Here is a 19,417-nt window from a genome sequence, read left to right as displayed (position 1 = left end):
AGTCAATGATGACAGTACATCAGCTAGCTTGCATACAGTCAATGATGACTTACATCAGCTAGCTTACATAAGTCAATGATGACTGTACATCAGCTGACATAAGTCAATGCTGACTGTACCTCAGCTAGCTTACAGTTTGTCAAAAAGAAAATAAATCCGGCACTCTAGAATGCAGCAGTGGATCTCATAATGGTGCTGTAGGGCCCGGCTTTGTAGAAACACCTACCGGCGATTCACGCACAATGTAAACATTGGGATACAAATACAGTCAGCTTCTTATGTCAGGGGTTCTCACGTAGACATGCCAGTTTCGAATGTCAAGGGTTCTAGCGTAGACAGAACAAGCCTCGTATGTCAGGGGTTCTCAAGTGGACAGAACCAGCCTTGTATGTCAGGTCTGCTTTGGGCCAATCGTACAAACCATGGAGGCAGGTAACCATCGCGTAGTTACACGGCATTAAATATTTAGAGGAGTTATTGGCCTTTAAGTATTCTGTTGTCTGTCTAATGCAAGCGCCCCCTCCCCAAACCCCTAAAAAGCAAACAAAAAACAACAAACAAACCGTACAGGCAGCCGATCAGTAGATGAAAGCAAGCTGTTAACTTGAGCCTCATTAGGCGAGTTTGTGGACAGATGCGGCCGTTATCTCAGTAGACATTAAACACTGAGCTGTAACATTCGCGTACACAAGCGAACCTCAGGTGGGCAATACCTCAAACAGCCTGGATCATGGGATATTTTCTTGTCTAAACAAATGGGCGCAGTTTGTTTTCACAATCGCTCTTTTGGGGAGCAAAAATAAAGTAACTACCCGATAGATCTGTCTGAAACCATGTGTGTTAGAGCGTATTAGTGTTAGAGGATTAGGATTATTTAATTTAGAGCGTTTTAGTGTTAGAGGATTAGGATTATTTGATAATACGTGTTGAAGCGTGATCTACCACCCTGAGCCTCATTGTCAATGGGTGTAGATAGATTTGGTCGGCTTCAATGGTCGTAGCATACATAGTGATGAGAAGATAAAAAATTTGGTTTGTTTAAATATTTATGGCATACAGATGTGATGACAATGTGAATGATAGATTTGGTATGTTTCAATGGTCATATCATACATAATGATGGTGAAGTAAAATATTTGGTCTGTTTTAAAGACATTGTTAATGATATATTTGGTTTGTCAAAATATTCATGACGTACACAGTGATGACAAGACCAATGTAATGTCCAGCCCCCTGAAACTTTATGACAATTAGGTGCCCATCGCTGCAGGATAGACTCAATGACGACCAGTTGACCACGATAAGAACCCGAGCACTCACCAAACAGATAGCCCACTGCTAGTATACAAGAAGCTCGTGGGTTCAATTCTCTAAACACTTCAATGAAACGCTTAACAGAATAGTAAAATGTGTTTTCAAACTACTTTTTAAAATTTCAAACAATTGTCAACGTTAAACATGTCAGAGGTATACTTTAAAGTTGTTATTTTTCTAAGTTGTGGTAGTTGAGTACTCCAGGTACACTGTTGTTAAAGTAAGCGTCAAACAAGGTTCAGCAAGAGAAACAATGTGTATCACGGTGTCATGAACTGACACAAAATAAAATCTGAAGACTAGACTAGGCTTAATAAATGAATGTTAGTATAGAATACATTTAACCTTTTTTTCATTAATTTGTACATGGTACAAATGTATTGTTTCATTAAGCTAATTAACTGGTCATGTGAAGTAACAATCAATCACCTTACATAAAACTAATTTACTTTATGTAAACCATGCCAGGAGAATAAATTATGTAAAATTAACAACCCAAAGCCACAAGGGCAAAAAAACAAAATGTGAAGAAGATCAACGTCGACGGGACTTTTGTATTGGAGCTGTCACCAGCAAGACTGAGGTAAAAGCCGTTAGAGTCACCAGCAAGACTGAGGTAAAGCCGTTAAAGTCACCAGCAAGACTGAGGTAAAAACCGTTAAAGTCACCAGCAAGACTGAGGTAAAAACCGTTAAAGTCACCAGCAAGACTGAGGTAAAAACCGTTAAAGTCACCAGCAAGACTGAGGTAAAAACCGTTAAAGTCACCAGCAAGACTGAGGTAAAAACCGTTAAAGTCACCAGCACGACTGAGTTAAAAACCGTTAAAGTCACCAGCAAGACTGAGGTAAAAACCGTTAAAGTCACCAGCAAGACTGAGGTAAAAACCGTTAAAGTCACCAGCAAGACTGAGGTAAAAACCGTGAAAGTCACCAGCAAGACTAAAAGCCGTTAAAGTTACCAGCAAGACTGAGGTAAAAACCGTTAAAGTCACCAGCAAGACTGAGGTAAAAACCGTTAGTCACCAGCAAGACTGAGGTAAAAACCGTTAAAGTCACCAGCAAGACTAAAAGCCGTTAAAGTCACCAGCAAGACTAAAAGCCGTTAAAGTCACCAGCAAGACTGAGGTAAAAGCCGTTAAAGTTGAACGGTCCCAATCAGTGGCGTAGCGAGGTCGGATGTCACCCGCTGCGGCACTTAATGGTGTCACCCCCCAGAGAAGTAGCGACCCTTCCTGGGGACAAACTTTCAATTTTCGATTTGCAACCCCCCCCCCCCCCCATCAAACTTTTGATTTGCACCCACCCCCCACCTCAAACTTTCGATTCGCACCTCTTAAAACACTATCAACACTCGAATTAATCACTAAATTAAGTGGAATTGTCATTTTTCTCTTTATATATTGCTATTTTTGCCTTGGTGTCACCCCCCCCCCCCCCGTAAATGGTGTCACCCGGTCCGGTACGCACCCCCCCCCCTCCTCGCTACGCCTCTGGTCCCAGTACCTGTAGCCCCGTGGTGTGACTAAGACGGCAAGACAAGGCCAGATCTCTAACGCAATCTTTTAAACCAAGCCAAAACCTTAAGCCGGTGATTCAAAGAATTTTTTTGTTTAGAACTGTCTAAAGCTAAACATTGAAGAGGTGCCCTAGAACCTTGTGTAAACATTTGGGCTGGGCTAGGGTGGGGGTGAGGCGGGGAGTGGGGGGTCACATAAACGTTTTCGTTGGGTTTTTTTTAGGCGGAAGAAAAAAATGCATTGGAAGATTATATATGTTAACTACTGTTACAGATGCATTATTTTTCTGTTTTGAAGACAATAAAAACTTAACTTACAAAAATAATGGAGGCATTTATTTTTATTCATTCATAGGGCTAATAACCACTCGCAAAAAAAAATTGAAATTAAAATCTTTAAAAATAAGAATAATAAATTTTGAAAAAATTCCATATCGATCATCTTTACAAAAAAATTAATAATTTGACAGACCTTATGTAAAACAAACTTTGTAAGCCTCTGAAAAAATGTGTATGTTACAGCATTAGACAGTTATTATAGGAAATGCTGCATTTACCACGCACATACAAATAGGTAATCAACAAGAATAATGTCAGGAAAGACAAAGTCAACAAGAATAATGACAGGAAAGACCAAATCAACAAGAATAATGACAGGAAAGACCAAATCAACAAGAATAATGATAGGAAAGACCAAATCAACAAGAATAATGACAGGAAAGACCAAATCAACAAGAATAATGACAGGAAAGACCAAATCAACAAGAATAATGTCAGAAATAAACTAGTCAACAGGAATAATGACAGGAAAGACCAAATCAACAAGAATAATGACAGGAAAGACCAAACTAACAGAAATAATGACAGGAAAGACCAAATCAAGAAGAATAATGACAGGAAAGACAAAGTCAACAAGAATAATGACAGGAAATACCAAATCAACAAGAATAATGACAGGAAAGACCAAATCAACAAGAATAATGATAGGAAAGACCAAATCAACAAGAATAATGACAGGAAAGACCAAATCAACAAGAATAATGACAGGAAAGACCAAATCAACAAGAATAATGTCAGAAATAAACTAGTCAACAGGAATAATGACAGGAAAGACCAAATCAACAAGAATAATGATAGGAAAGACCAAATCAACAAGAATAATGACAGGAAAGACCAAATCAACAAGAATAATGACAGGAAAGACCAAATCAACAAGAATAATGTCAGAAATAAACTAGTCAACAGGAATAATGACAGGAAAGACCAAATCAACAAGAACAATGACAGGAAAGACCAAATCAACAAGAATAATGTCAGGAAAGACCTAATCAACAAGAATAATGTCATTAAAGACCAAATCAACAAGAATAATGTCAGGAAAGACCAAATCAACAAGAATAATGTCAGGAAAGACCAAATCAACAAGAATAATGTCAGGAAAGACCAAATCAACAAGAATAATGTCAGGAAAGACCAAATCAACAAGAATAATGTCAGGAACTGCCGGTCAGAAGTCAGGTAGAAAGATTTGGCAAATGTAGATGTAACAGCTGGGGGAAATCAGTAGGAAGTTTACAAGGGGGGAGTCAGGAAGCTCAGGGGTGCGTTTGAGAGAGGTGTAGAGGTGGAGACACAGGGGTAACGTGAGGTGTGGGTGGTGGTGACGCAGGGGCACCCTCAAGTGAGGGTGGTGGTGACACAGGGGCACCCTAAAGTGAGGGTGGTGGAGACACAGGGGCACCGTGAGGTGTGGGTGGTGGTGACACAGGGGCATGCTAAAGTGTGGGTGGTGGTGACACAGGGGCACAATGAGGTGTGGGTGGTGGTGACACAGGGGCACCTTAAAGTGAGGGTGGTGGTGACACAGGGGCACAATGAGGTGTGGGTGGTGGTGACACAGGGGCGCCGTGAGGTGTGGGTGGTGGTGACACAGGGGCACAATGAGGTGTGGGTGGTGGTGACACAGGGGCACCTTAAACTGTGGGTGGTGGTGACACGGGCACAATGAGGTGAGGGTGGTGGAGACACAGGGGCACCTTAAAGTGTGGGTGGTGGTGACACAGGGGCACAATGAGGTGTGGATGATGGTTACACAGGAGCACCGTGATGTGTGGGTGGTGGTGACACATAGGCACCTTAAAGTGTGGGTGGTGGTGACACAGGGGTACCGTGAGGTGTGGGTGGTGGTGACACAGGAGCACCGTGAGGTGTGGGTGGTGGTGACACAGGAGCACCGTGAGGTGTGGGTGGTGGTGACACAGGGGCACCTTAAAGTATGGGTGGTGGACGCATATTGATGCCCTGAAGTGTGGGTGGAAGAAAGACAGGGGCACAATGAAGTGTGGGTGGCACCCTAAATTGTGGGTGGAGGACACACATGGGCACAATGATGTGTGAGACATGATGACACAGGTCAAACTAGCAGAACTCGATACGTTACTTTTATTCTATCGCGAGAAATAAATTAGCAATATTTCAATACACCGAAAAATATTTCTTTCAATTTAAAATATTGACTATTATAGCATTATATGTAGAAAAAAATAATAATTACTACATTGTATAAACGGTAATAACAAGTCAACAGAAGCATCTACATCAAACAGTAAACCAGTGAGGTTGTATTGAGGGACGGTAATGCGCACCTGCCGGGTAAGTGTTACTCCCGTTGGTGCTGGCTGTAGCTTACAAGACATTCCTAAATCCCCATAGCGACTCGTGGCTTGGTTTAAAGCTTAAAGGTCGCTGTACTCCCTACACTTACAGCAACGTGAAGGAACACACCACATACCGGCAGCAATACTGAACCACACGCTTGACGTAGACAACTATATATATATATATATATATATATATATATATATATATATATATATATATATATATATATATATATATATATATATATATATATATATATATATATATATATATATATATATATATATATACCTAGTGATATAACTTAATAACACTTCACACAAATATAAACAACCGTAATGTCCGGTACTTCCGATTCAGAATTTCGAAAAATGGACGGAACAGTTCAAGCAGGTAATCCAGCACGAAAAGTTACAGAGGACTGAGCTTAGACAGGTACGACTTGGTGGATCAGGGTGAGGAGGGGTGGGGGACACGTGCGTGCGTGTGTGCCTCTGTGGGTGTGTGTGTGTGCCAGCCATTAAGAGATAGCTAAGGGAGTTAAGTCAGGTAACTCCACGCACGGGAGAGATAACTCGCTTAAATGCATGTTTCTGATATATTGTTGAAACGGGTTTTTTTCTCAGTTGCTCGGGGGTTGGTGCCTGTGTTTCCTGTTGACATTCATCCCTAGGGGAGAGAATCCCATTTATCATTGAGAAGAGTTATCTGTGTGCTGAAGCCATGGTTAGGAGAAGGAAGGAATGTACATGGGCGACGGGGAGGGCTTTTTTTTTTAATTTTTAAATTCCTAACTGTAAATAAAATGTAATAGTTTATACAGGTTAAACTAGAGAGGATTGTTATTATGGGGTATGGGTTATTAAAGTTGTATTAATTTTACTTTTGTACATGTTTTAGGTACCGGTAAGCAGTAAATAAAATATAGATAGATAGTTAACGTGAGGGAAGTACAAGGTGAACAGAGGTACAGTCAGTGTTTCTTCCAGACTTTTTTCCCCGCGGGGGGGGGGGACACTTGAAATTTTCGGGGGGGGGGGGGCGGACACTGTTAAAAGTATATATTTTCTATATAATTTTCATTTCGTTCGGGGGGGGGGGGGGGGGTGGCGGTAGACTTTCTTCGCCGCCCCCCCCCCCCCCCCAAGAGATGCTTGGTAGAAACTCTGGGTACAGTGCATGCACTCACAACTTTGCAAACTTTTGGAAGACAATTTTCTTTGTAATTGGTACAAGCTAGGAAAAAAGCGATTTATGTTAGCTGGCAGTAGGGATGGTCACTGGTCATTCCACTATATGGTATGGGTCGTTATTCAATCTTTTCGAGAACTGCGAGATGATTGCTACTGACCCCGTAGTTTGTAAAGACAAAATAATATGTTCTGATTTTTATTCTTCTTCATGTGCAAATAACAACAGTGTCTTCAGAAAAGAGATTAAATGTTTGATAAAACTTAACGTGCGTAATGCTCATTGATGTGTAAAGGTGAATATTACGCCGTGGGAACGGGGAAAACAGTATCAATAGGTAATATATCGATCTCTGATCATTTATGCATGTCCCGTTAAACATGCTGTATTAAAGGTTAGTGGGGTTAAGATTGGGGCTTGAGACGTCACTTAAAGTACCTTCACGTGGTGGTGTGGTGAAGGTATCGGTGAAGGTATCGGTGGAGGTATCGGTGGAGGTATCGGTGGAGGTACCAAAGAAGATACAGGTTGATGTACCGGTGGAGGTACCGGTGGAGGTACCGGTGGAGGTACCAGAGAAGATACAGGTGGAGGTATCGGTGGAGGTATTGGTGGAGATATTGATGGAGGTACCGGTGGAGGTACCAGAGAAGATACAGGTGGAGGTACCGGTGTTAAAGTACCAGTGATTTCCTGCGAAGGTACCAGACGGAACTTGTAGATGTACCAGTACAGGTGATAGTGGGTACCTGTGGGTAACTGTGGAGGTACCAGTAGGGGTACAAGTGGGTACCAATGATGTACCAGATGGTATCTGTGAATGGAGCAGTCGAGGTGGTAGTGGGTACCAGTGGAGGTGGTAGTGGGTACCTGTGGGTACCAATGGAGGTGGTAGTGTGTACCTGTGAAGGTGGTAGTGGTACCTGTAGGTACCTGTGGGGGTGGTAATGGGTACCTGTAGGTACCTGTGGAGGTGGCAGTGGGTACTTGTAGGTACATGTGGATGTACCAATAGAGATACCAGCAGGGGTACCTGTAGGTACCAATGGAGGTGGTAGTGGGTACATGTAGGTACATGTGGAGGTACCAATAGAGATACCAGCTGGGCTACCTGTTGAAGCACCGGAGCAAAAAGTTAAAGACAAGCTTACCTGCCGCGTCCCTAATCCGTTGGTGGAAGTTGAGGCTGTCGTCCAGGTCCACGCTGGAACCGAGGCTAGAGCTCCCACTCCCGGCCCCGCTCCTCCTCGAGCTAAACATGCCGGTCAGCTAAATCCTTAGGTCACGTGCAGTGGTCAGCCAATCACATCCACACAAATATTCCCGCGTGTTTCACTAGCATCAGCTCATTAGCGTTACTGACAACATCAAACAGAAATACAAACACATGAAGGACGTCTGACAGTCAAGACATCAAGAAAATGGGTGGGGGGAGGGGGGGGGGGGGGGAGGGGGGGGGGGGCTTTAGCCCGAACGACACTGACCTGAATGTCGTTTGCCCAAAGGCCGTTTTCCCTATGGGTCCTAGGCCAGAATGCGACAATTTTTAGGTAAATGTCGTCGACCCAAATAAAACATCTATTTTACTTATATATTTTGCTATTGTGTACCTTAGGTGATTTTAAGCGTTCAACTTTAGTGCTGTATTAGACTGATGTCATGACTAAGGTGTTTCGCTACCACCGTTAGAGCTGCGATAGAGTGACACCTATGGTGTTATCTACCACCTTTAGCGCTATATTAGGCAGGCTCCACCTATGGTGTTGTCTTGCTGCATATAACAACTACAGTGACTGTTATAAGCCTACAGTAAACGTAGGATTGACGTTGAGTAGCCGACGTGTTATAAATACAGTTAGGCCGAGTTTGGAAGCGCATTGTGGAAGTTAATCCTGCCTGTGTCACGAGTACTGTTGTATAATTATTGGCGTGTTTCATTTAAGTGATTGACAAGCTGGACCAGCAGGTATTTAAGAAAAGTGTTCAGACTTATACGAGTTTTAGATTTTTAGAGGACAAGATAGACGGGAGCTACTTCCTTGTATATTATGCTAATCTGATGTTTTCGGTGTGCGAGAAAAACGTTCTGTTGGCATTTTTTTTCTGCAACCGGGAAATCCCGGATGGGCGAATCAAGCTAAAAATTATCATCTCCCGAAGTATCAGGTTCTAACTTCTATTTGTGACTTTTCTATAACTCAGAGAAAAATCTACTTCGAACGTGTGATGTTTGGCCAAACTACTAATTTAAAACGAATTCCTCTGCCATGATCAGTGGCGGAACTAGAAAAAAAGGGCCACCCCGCAAAAACAAATTTTGGGCCCCTCCATATATATATATATATATATATATATATATATATATATATATATATATATATATATATATATATATATATATATATACAACCAAACAAAATATATGAACATAGGATACTCATTTCTGGCCTGATCGGGTTTTGAAGAAAGAAAGGCTTTTTTTTTTCAATTAAATCAAATTACAACAACTTCTCATGTGTGTGAGTGCTTAGTCTGTTTCGAAAAACTGTTTCATTTAATTTTTGCCGTATTCTTATAAACTATAATAAACTATCATGACGGTCGAAAGAATATGAAACATCAAAGCTTTGTATGTATAATGGTTTCTCGTGTTATGTTTATTTCAATGTCTTTTTGTATTTATATTATTAATTTTAAATACATTTCCTTTTTATACTATGTTATTCTTTAGTATGTATTTTTTGAAAAATAATAGTTAAGAGAAGTAATTGCTTTTATAATTTGTTTAGTACAAATCTATTAAAAGGAGCTTATGAGCACCCCTATTTGACTATTTAAAAAAGGGAAATAAGTCATGGAAGTGGTGAAACCGTTTGCCATTCTTTCACAATGATTTAAAAGCAAAGGGAAAAAGAATATACAAGAGCGTGGAATGGTGTCTATAGAATAAAGACAATCCAACTGCAGCTATAGTATTCTTGTTACAAAACAACCATCAAGTCAAAAATAAAAGAAAATTAAGTTTTTTAATTATAAAAAAATTGATTATGGTCGGCTGTGGGCCCCCTAAATAGCGTGGGTCCCCCCCCGCATTGCGGGGTCTGGCGGCACTGTAGTTCCGCCCCTGGCCATGATCTGTTTATAGAATCAATACGATGAAATGGTAAACGTTAGGTTCGAGTTAAAGGCTTATTTGTTATTTCGGTGTGAATGTTGATTGATAACTATATAATGAGTTTTTAAACAATTGAACAAAGTTTCCGTAATTTGGTTATATGTAACTGTTATATGTAGGGGAGGGTGTCTCGACAGTGTTTCACAGAGGACCATTTATTTATTTTTGTAAGAAAATATCGCTTTATGCAGTAGAATTGTTAGCAGTCATCCAATGGAAGGCTAGGTGTACCTCTCTATATTTTACGGTGAAGTGTTGCTTCAATAAGGACCATATTATCAAACTGCCAAAAAAACGGTTAATTCTCAAATACGTAATCGTTCCCCAGAATACCTTTGCCTTAAGATTTAAACTTTGACTTAAACTTTGACTTATTCTTTGACTTAAACTTTATCTGAAAATTGAAAGCAAATCGGAGCCCTGCCTGTGAAAACCTGCAAGGCTAAAACTGGGAAGGTCAAAATCCACAGGACTTACACACACTACCTAAGGCTAGAGCCAACAGACGCGCGTCAGGCCGATAGGGTCAAGTTTGCTTATGCAACGGTGGCCCATTCATTCGTGTGTGTGGGAGGGGTGAGAGGGGTGGGGTAACGGCCGAACAAGATCAGAAATAGGGGCCTAATACTGTAAATCATACTAAATATCGAGACCACCACTAAACAAAAATAACATAATGTGACTTCACTTCAATTAGCCTGACAGAACTAACGTAAAAAAAAAAAACCTAAGTGGGGCCGCTAGCAGAAGTGAAACAGATAACGCGTTAACACCTGCCACCTGTTGACGGTTAAACCCCTGTCGACTACCTGGTCAAGCTTCCCGCCTCCTACCTTCTATTTATAAACACCAATATAAAATCAAAAGCACAAAAATAGAACTCACAATATTTTCATTCAATGGTCTTGTAGGCCCACAATATCCGTGAACTGTGGAACGTTTTGTGTTGAGGCTACGTTTTGTGTGTCACCGCGGATGTGTCAACACCGTGTCGCGTGTAACACGCCGGCACAGTTTGAATGAAAACACGGCGACACCGGTGTCGACCCAATCTGTTGCACTGATTTTTTTTCCCCGCATTCCCAGGTACACTGCGCTCTTGTTAAAAGGTAGTATAGCGGGTGTGTTTTTAATGACTAAAACAGTACTGTACTAAAAACTTGCTAACAACCTACATATTTAAGTAATGTGTATAATATTGCTCAGTTTATAAACAACCATTATTAAATTTTAAAAATAATAAAACGTTTACGTTTTCATATCAAGCTTTTATAGAAGTATGCCCTAAAACAGGGGTCGGCAACCTTTTGAAGCGGAAGAGCCAAAAGTTACAATTTTCAAAATTTCCCTGGTTTTAAAGAGCCACTAACATATTTTTTTATTTCAAATATTTAATTTTTTTATTAAAATTATTAGTATTTGTTCAAGGAGCTGGAGAGCCGCATCTTGATATCAAAAGAGCCGCATGCGGCTCGCGAGCCGCATGTTGCCGACCCCTGCCCTAAAAAGAAGAAAATAATGTTCATTAATAAATAATATATAATAATGCACCACTATTTAAATAACCATAAAGAAAAGCGTGGGTCGCTTTTAAATTCTAGTATACATACATTTAGATATTCAAAACACGGCATAGACATTTCGCTCGTCAGTTTCGATATATATATATATATATATATATATATATATATATATATATATATATATATATATATATATATATATATATATATATATATATATATATATATATATTTATTTATTTATTTATTTATTTACTTATTTATTTATTTATTTATTTATTTATTTATTTATTTATTTATTTATTTATTTATTTATTTATAATATGTATGAGTCCAACCAGCTCTGATAAGTACCTGACTTACGTTAGGGAAAGTAAAGGCGGGTGGGCATTATGCTAGCCACCGTGCGGTGTCAAAACGGCCAATGACAAAACGGCCCCGTCAAAACGACCCCGACAAATCGGCCCCGACATAAGAGCCCCGTCAAATTGACCCCGTCAAAATGGCCAGCGACATATGGACCCCGTCATAAAGGCTCCCGATAAATAGGCTCCCGTCATTTAGGCTCCCGACAAATAGGGTCCCGTTATATAGGCTCCCGACAAAAGGGCTCCAGACAAATTTTGGCTCCCGACATATAGGCTCCCGTCATTTAGTTTTTTCCACAAAACGGCCCCCGTCATCACGACGCCCGACAAATAGGCTAGCGTCATTTTGGCTCACGACAAAAAGGCTCCTGTCAATTTGGCTCCAGACAAAAGGACCACTGACAATACCGTTTCTGTAGAGACTAAGTCTCCCGGCAGAACGGTCTCATTGAATATGAGACCTGCCAGTGGGACCCCTTTAACAATATTCTTTAGAGTTAGCCTATCCAACACTCTTAAGTAATACAACGTATGCATCTCTTGTTCGGCTGGCCTTATTTTTATATTAGTTTATCTATTATAAAATATAGTATGTTTTAATTTAAGGATCTTCTATCTATGACTTCCATAATTGAGTCGGTTATAGGCTGTTCCAACTCAGTGTGTGGGGAGAAGGGTCCACGCTGTACCTTCCTACCTCCATTATGCTTGTAGGTTATCAAAACAAAATGTCGTTATCCTGTAAACATCATGTGTATATCGTACATTTTCACTTCTGTGCTCGCTTTTATGCAACATACCTTTACTGTTCTAAATTAAACATTATCAAAAGTTTAGAATTGGTAGATTTTAGCTGTTAAGGGCTTGATTTGTTTGTGAATTGATGTTGGTTCATGAAAAACAATTTCATTCAGGCATTAAAAAGAGGTTATAGTAGTAGTGGAGGTAGGACAAAATGGTTACTTTTAATAAGCCCATTTGTCGGGAGCCCATTTGTTGTGAGCCCTTATGTCGGGAGCCAATATGTCGGAAGCCACTTTGTCGGGAGCCAGTATGTCCTGAGCCTATTTGTCGGGAGCCAATATGTCGAGAGTCCATTTGTCGGGATCCAAAATGTCGGGAGCTCATTTGTCGGGAGCCTATATGTCGCGAGTCAAATATAACGGGAGCCCATTTGACGGGAGCCAATAAGCCGGGGCCCTTTTGACGGGGCTAGTTTGACTGGGTCGTTTTGTCGGGGGTCGATATGACAGGGTCATATTAACGGGGCCGTTTTGACGGGGTTGATTTGTCCCGGGCCGTTTTGACAGGGCACCGCTGGCCACACTATCCCTCAACATCCTAAGATAACTGAAATATGTGAACTCTACGTCACCTGCGCAATAGACAGCCGGGTTCGAAAGGGCTACAGGGGTCGGCGTGGTCGAGTCGGCAAAGATCATGGTTGCTAAACCGAAAAGTCTCGAGTTCGAACCCTCGGGCAGATGAGGCTCGTTAGCTGGGGACAGCCACTCTTCTAGGAGAGACAACTCCAAAATCAAACAACTGCTGCCTTGTAGTTTGTTCTTGGTTGGACAAAGGCTATGGAAGCAAATCCAAAAAGAAAAGCAGGCTGAAATCGGAGTCAATGGCCTCAATGGCGCATAACCAGTTGACACGTAATGCTTAATTGTGTCGGAGGCGTGGTCGAGTCGGCAAAAAGCTCATGGTTGATAAATTCGAACAAAGTCTCGAGTTCAAACGCACTGGCAGATAAATCTCGATCCCCTTCCACACTAATAATTAAGAACGAAGAAGAAGAAGAAGAAGAAAGGGCAAATTGTGTTTCCACATACAAACTCTCCCCAGAAGGACTGACAGTCATTTTCGCGAGTTTTGTGATGGGCGTCGATTCAGGGTAGAATTCATAATAAAAATATCAACACAAATATTATACTACAAATCTTTAGTTCATCATAAAAGCAGAATTGTAAACTTGACAAAACATTTTTTTACAAATAATGATACTGATTCCAACATAACAGATTAATACAGTAGGTATATTTAGTTTTCACTAACAATGTACTGTGAAGACATCTTAGAGTTTAAATGAATTCTCCTTCTAACTGTAACTGAAAGTGAGTTTTTTGGAAATGTTAGTCTAGGCCCTCCGTACCCTGAGATTCTTGCAACACGGGTAACAGAGGGACTGGATGATAAGGGTGCTCACCCATGTATTCTCTAAGTCATTTAACCAGACTCCAACATCGTCTGCCCGCTTAAGATCCCTAAGACTGACCAGCATGGTCGATATGGATTAGGTTTAACTAGACGCGGTCCTCCTTGACTACATAATATAAAGCTAAGATTGATTTGCATTCGTAACACATTTTTGTCAATTACCTCCCATTTTTAACTTGATAATTAATAAGGGACATAAGCTAAGGCTATCTTCGAGAGATTTTGTTAAATTTCCTAGCATTTGAGTTATAAATAAAATTATAATAAAGAGGATTATTTGATCTTACAATAAATAAGTTGATTATAAACGCTATAAGAGGCTTGTCATATCTTTAAATTTAAGTTTATAATTGTCAAAATATTGACAATAATAAACTACTAATTCTTAGCTTTGTGAAAACAAAAACCTTCAAACAACTTGTTAAAATAAACATTGCCTACTACTCCTTTGTCTTTTCACTTGTATGCGACTAGGCCTCCCTTTAGTTCATGTATATATTCAATTATGAACGGTTGTAAAAACTTTCGGTTTCCGTCGATGCCTGAACAGTGAAATTAGGTAAACAATGTTGATGTCACTGCATGGGACAGACGAACTGTTAGTGTGGTCAACACTATGCCCAGCCGCCTGATTTGGAACCCGGATTCAAACTCGAGACTCTCGGGTTAGCAGCCTAGCTCTCTACCGTTAGACCACGCCGCCCCCCCCCCCCCCAGAAGGAAATATAATGTATGTAGAAATTATATACTTTAACCAGTGTCCCCCCCCCCCCTCCCCGGAGAAAAAAGTCTAAAAGAAACAATCTGCCTGATTAATGTTTATAGTCCAAAAGTAGGAAACGGGTCTACATTACGGATGTAGGGTCCAGACACAAGTGTTTTTTTACCGAGCCTTTTGTCTCTGGGGGGGGGGGGGAGAGGGGAGAGGGGCACTTTAAATTACTCGGGGGGGAGGGGGACACTGGTAAAAGAATATAATTTTCAATATAAATATATTTCGTTTATGGAGAAGGGGGGGTATAAAATATGCATATATACACAAAAATACTGGAAAAGTATGTGTGTGTCTATGTGTGTAGTGAATGGGGGAGGTAAGTTTGTGGGGGCGCTAGACTTTTTTAATTTGTCGAATTGGGAGGTTTGGGGGCACAGGGTATAAAAAAAACTTGTGTAGTTTGTTCTTGGTTTGGCATAGGCTATGGAAAAGCTATGGAAGCAAATCGAAAAAAAAATAAAGCAGGCCGAAATCGGAGTCAAATGCCTATATGGCGCTTAACAATTTCAAAAGTAATACTTAATTGTGTTGAAATCTTTTCCAACACTATAATTAAGAACGAAGAAGAAGATTAATTGGTGTACTTGATTTTATTTAGAAATATTGGATAAAAATGTGATTCACCCCAACATTAGTACCATTTTGTACCAAAGGGCGGTAACCCGGAAATAAATTGTTTGCCCTAATATCTTACACGAGTGCTCTGCTCCTGGCAAATAAATCGATTCCACTTCACCACTGTGTGGGTTGTAAAGTAAATTGCGAACAAAAGAAGGTGTATAATCTCTTTGAGTACACTGTACACGAGTGCTTAAATGGGACCTTCCGCGTGTTGAGTCGCGTCAGCTACTCAAGGGAAGGCGAGGTTAAAGTTCAGAGTTTAAATGTTGTTCACGGCGAGAGACTGATCTGATCTACCGACATTTAAAGACTCAAGTGTACAGCAGAGAGGCGCGTTTGAAGCAGTCTCTTTCAGGCCCTATTTCGCGGAGTGCCGTTTCATCCCCCCCCCCCCCCCCCCCCTTCCAAAACCCCTTCAGTCCGATGAAATAAGAAATATATAATTTACACGGAAAACATCCAATGTAACCATTGTCCCCCTTCAAAAAGACACTCCCGAAAGTTTCAAGTGTACCCCCCCCCCCCCCTCGTCACCCATAGAAAAATGTCGGAGAGAAACACTGGGGCCGGGGATCGACGGTCGGTGGTGAGGCCTGGGGTCGACCATATACGCAGGGCCGGAGTGTCTGAATGGTTTCTCGAATGATGACGTAAACACTATGTAGTAATTTGTAGTTAGACTACATACATGTCTCGAAATATTTAGTACCCTAATTTAACTCGCAACCTTTTCTCAACGAAAATTATAATTAGTATGATGATGACAATGATTATACAGATTAATTAACTGCCGGGTGACGTCACAACACGAATTTTCGTAGTACTACAATTTATTTTCTAATTATTATTTTTTTAATTACTGTACCTTGATCGCCACATGATGCCATCAAGCCCGCTACTGTAGACCACGAATGACGTCACATATCTTTTGTATTGGGTGTTAGTGATCTCAACCCAAACCTTACACCCCCCCCCCCTCAACCCAAACCTTACCCCCCCCCCCCTCAACCCAAACCTTACCCCCCCCTCAACCCAAACCTTACCCCCCCCCCCCCCATTCATAACTCAACTCGTAGTCCTGCCCTAACAGACGACTGTCTTGTCCTCTAATCATCTCAACAAAAGGTTCTCACATTTTCTTAACCCAAGGGGAGGGGGGGGGGGGGCATCAATAAATAACGTCACATACGTCGAGGGTGGGGAGGGGCGGCCCAGACTGCTGTGACAGGATGCTATTTAGGTTGGGGGAGGGAGAAGCGAGGTTTCTTTCAGGCATTTTTCTCCGGGGGTTGGCGTTTGTCTTTATTTATCTTTCAGCCTGGGGTGCATGATACGGTAGAGATGGCTGACAGGCAGTAGCGTAGCGAGGGGGGGGGGGGGGGGGGGACATATGTCCCCGGGCGCCGACCATAGGGGGTGCCAAAATGGGGTTGGAAAAATAAATTGAAAGGATGAGGGGATGCAAATCGAAAGTTTGAGGGGTGGGGGGTACAAATCGAAATCTTGAGGGGGGGGGGGTGCAAATCGTAAAGTTTGTCCCGGGCGCCGGGAAGGGTCGCTACGCCTCTGCAGACAGAATCACTTGGATTATTTAATGGACGAACTTTTATGACGTTCAACAACCACCCCAGATATCAAAACCTAGTTGTAACCTACGCCTGAGATATCTCTTTAAATACTCACCAACACCCAACACAAACCACTTTCGACAAATTTATTCTTGACTCAACCACCATCCTCTGTTGTTGCTAGGGGGCTTAACTCTATTTTTTTCTCTACAGCTCTTTTTCTTTTAATAATAATTGTCTCCCTTAGCAGTTCTGATTTTTCGCCTTGTTCTTCCCTTTGAACTACTTTGAACTGTCGGAAAGATCAAAGTGTTATTGTTTGAAATCCTACACGGGCTTCACGCCCAGCTTTTAACAACCGTCTCCCTGAGAAAATTAAAGCAGGAGGGGGTGAGGATGTGGGGTGGGGGGGGGGGGGGATAGAGTGTACTGAGGGAAGAAGAGGCTGAAGGAATGGATGGGAAAGAAAAAAGATGAAGGTGAATTCGTCGCCGGTTTTATTTTTTTTTTTTAAAGAAGGAATACAAAAAGAAAATACATTTTGTTTGTTGATTTATAATTTTATTTTACAGGTAACATGGGGGAGGGGGTTAGTCAGGCAGGTGCTCGGAGGACCCAGGGTGCCCTTTCACAACTAGTGGGAGGGGGGGGGGGGGGTAATATTTCAAGTCATTTTTTTTAAAGTTTTAGTAGTGTCTTTTTTCTTCTTTCAAATAATGACTGCAAATAGAAAAATGAGAGGAACAATTGATGCTCTAACTCATCTAGGCCTTTGGTCAACAACCACATTGGAATAGTTAAATTTCGATAGTTTGTCTAATTACTTTCTTCTCTTCTGCTAGAGGATTTATTAATAGCTAACTCCCACACTTGACTGTGTTTCACTCATGACTTGTGAAATTCACGAACCTTCACCCCCAACTAGACCTTCACCCCCAACTAGATTCCCCACCTATATCAAACTAAACGTCTTATTTGATAAACTAACCTCAAAATGAATTCCCCAGATTTCTCCCCCCCCCCCCCCCCCCACTCATTTGAAGACCATTTTCCCGTGGGTTTCGAGAAACTTCTCTGATGTTGTGTTTCATAGCCCCGACCAATCTTTGGGAGCCCGTACTACTCCTGCTATAAAAGTCTTTGATCTCTCTAATCAAACGCCGCCCAGAGACAATGGCCGTGCCTCAAACAATTTCAGCCCTCCTCGCCCACCTTTGTCCCCACTACACCAATCAGGCCGGCCTTTGAATACCTTTTTTTTACCTTCACTTTTTAGCTTTCTCCGAACTTTCTAACGTAAATATTGTTTTTTACGGCTAGATTGAGGACAGGAAAAAATAATTGCAATTTGTTTTCATATTTTACTAGTGGACAAATGGATGAAAATTAATGCGCTAATTATCGTTAAATATGTTTTTTTAAACACTAATTTACTGACTCTGACTGTTGAATAGTCAGCATTTATTGTAACACTTGCAATTTGGTTGGGTTAATCTATTAATAATGTCATGGTTTCTCTAATACGTCTCTGTAACAGATACAGTTTTAAACATCTTCCATCTTGTTGTTGACTATGAATTTGATCGGACTCGGTCTTCTTAACTATCTTCAGATGACCAGCTTGTACAATGATTCAATGAAGGATTAATGACCAGTTTTAAACATGATTAAACTAGAAACATTATGACCAATATAATTAAACTAGATACAAATGATTAATATGATTAATCTAGATACAAATGACCAATGTAATTAAACTAGATACAAATGACCAATGTAATTAAACTAGATACAAATGACCAATTCGTTTTAGTTTTCTACCATGCCCACTTTCCTGTACTTGATAAAGGGTACCCGCGGTAGATGCCCTTATAAGGGTAAATCCGTCGTCTAGATCCGTTGTTGGATTGAGAGACATATCCACTGGTTACAAAAACTCGCTTGCTTTTATTTCCCTGATTATAACTTATATGGGATATTTTATCCACTGGATATAAATTTTCCATAGTTTTTAGAATGCCATCATGTCCATTATCCCCCCCTCCACCTTACCTTACCCATCACACGAGGATAAATGACGGCAAGGTGCCACCCCCCCCCCCCCCCCCCGCCAAGTCTCATCCGGGTCACGTCATGTCATCAGGGGTCTCAGGTCAGGGACACGCCCCCCCTCCCCCCCTCCCCTTTGATCTGGTACCCTGACAGATGTGCATGGCTGTCAGTGGAGGTCACGTGACCGTGAACAGAAACGGACGCCGTGGTGGCGCACGGTGAGACGACGGGTGTAATGACGGGCCCAGCCAACCGTCTAATTACCAAGGTGATATGTCTACGATCAGCCCTCCCCCCCCCCCCCCCCCCACACACACATACGTACGTACACAAGTTTGCGTTAAAATGCAGATAAGGGGAAGTACCTCCCACACGTACAAGTCGTTATTTTGTCATTAGTGCGGTTTTTTTTAAAGAAACATATCATAAAAA

At 41.3% G+C, this 19,417-nt stretch overlaps 1 protein-coding gene across 1 annotated transcript in view; it reads right to left on the bottom strand.

Annotated features, from left to right (window-relative positions):
* The window catches only part of LOC131941899 (dystrophin), a 301,691-nt gene extending 290,837 nt beyond the window's left edge, over positions 1-10,854 (bottom strand). Inside the window, exons 1-2 of the mRNA XM_059301490.1 lie at positions 10,744-10,854; positions 7,835-8,041 (exon numbers count right to left, since the gene is read on the bottom strand). Coding sequence (XP_059157473.1) covers positions 7,835-7,943 — 109 coding nt within the window. The 5' untranslated portion in view covers positions 7,944-8,041; positions 10,744-10,854. The remainder of the gene's footprint in view (positions 1-7,834; positions 8,042-10,743) is intronic.
* Positions 10,855-19,417: the final 8,563 nt, after the last annotated feature.

The sequence above is a fragment of the Physella acuta genome, unplaced genomic scaffold (assembly GCF_028476545.2).
Source record: "Physella acuta isolate Inbredline_101_S28 unplaced genomic scaffold, ASM2847654v3 ptg000376l, whole genome shotgun sequence".
In the NCBI taxonomy this organism is placed as follows: Eukaryota; Metazoa; Mollusca; class Gastropoda; family Physidae; genus Physella; species Physella acuta.
The sequence above is the reverse complement of the archived record's forward strand: the minus strand, read 5'-3'. Positions and strand labels throughout refer to the sequence as shown.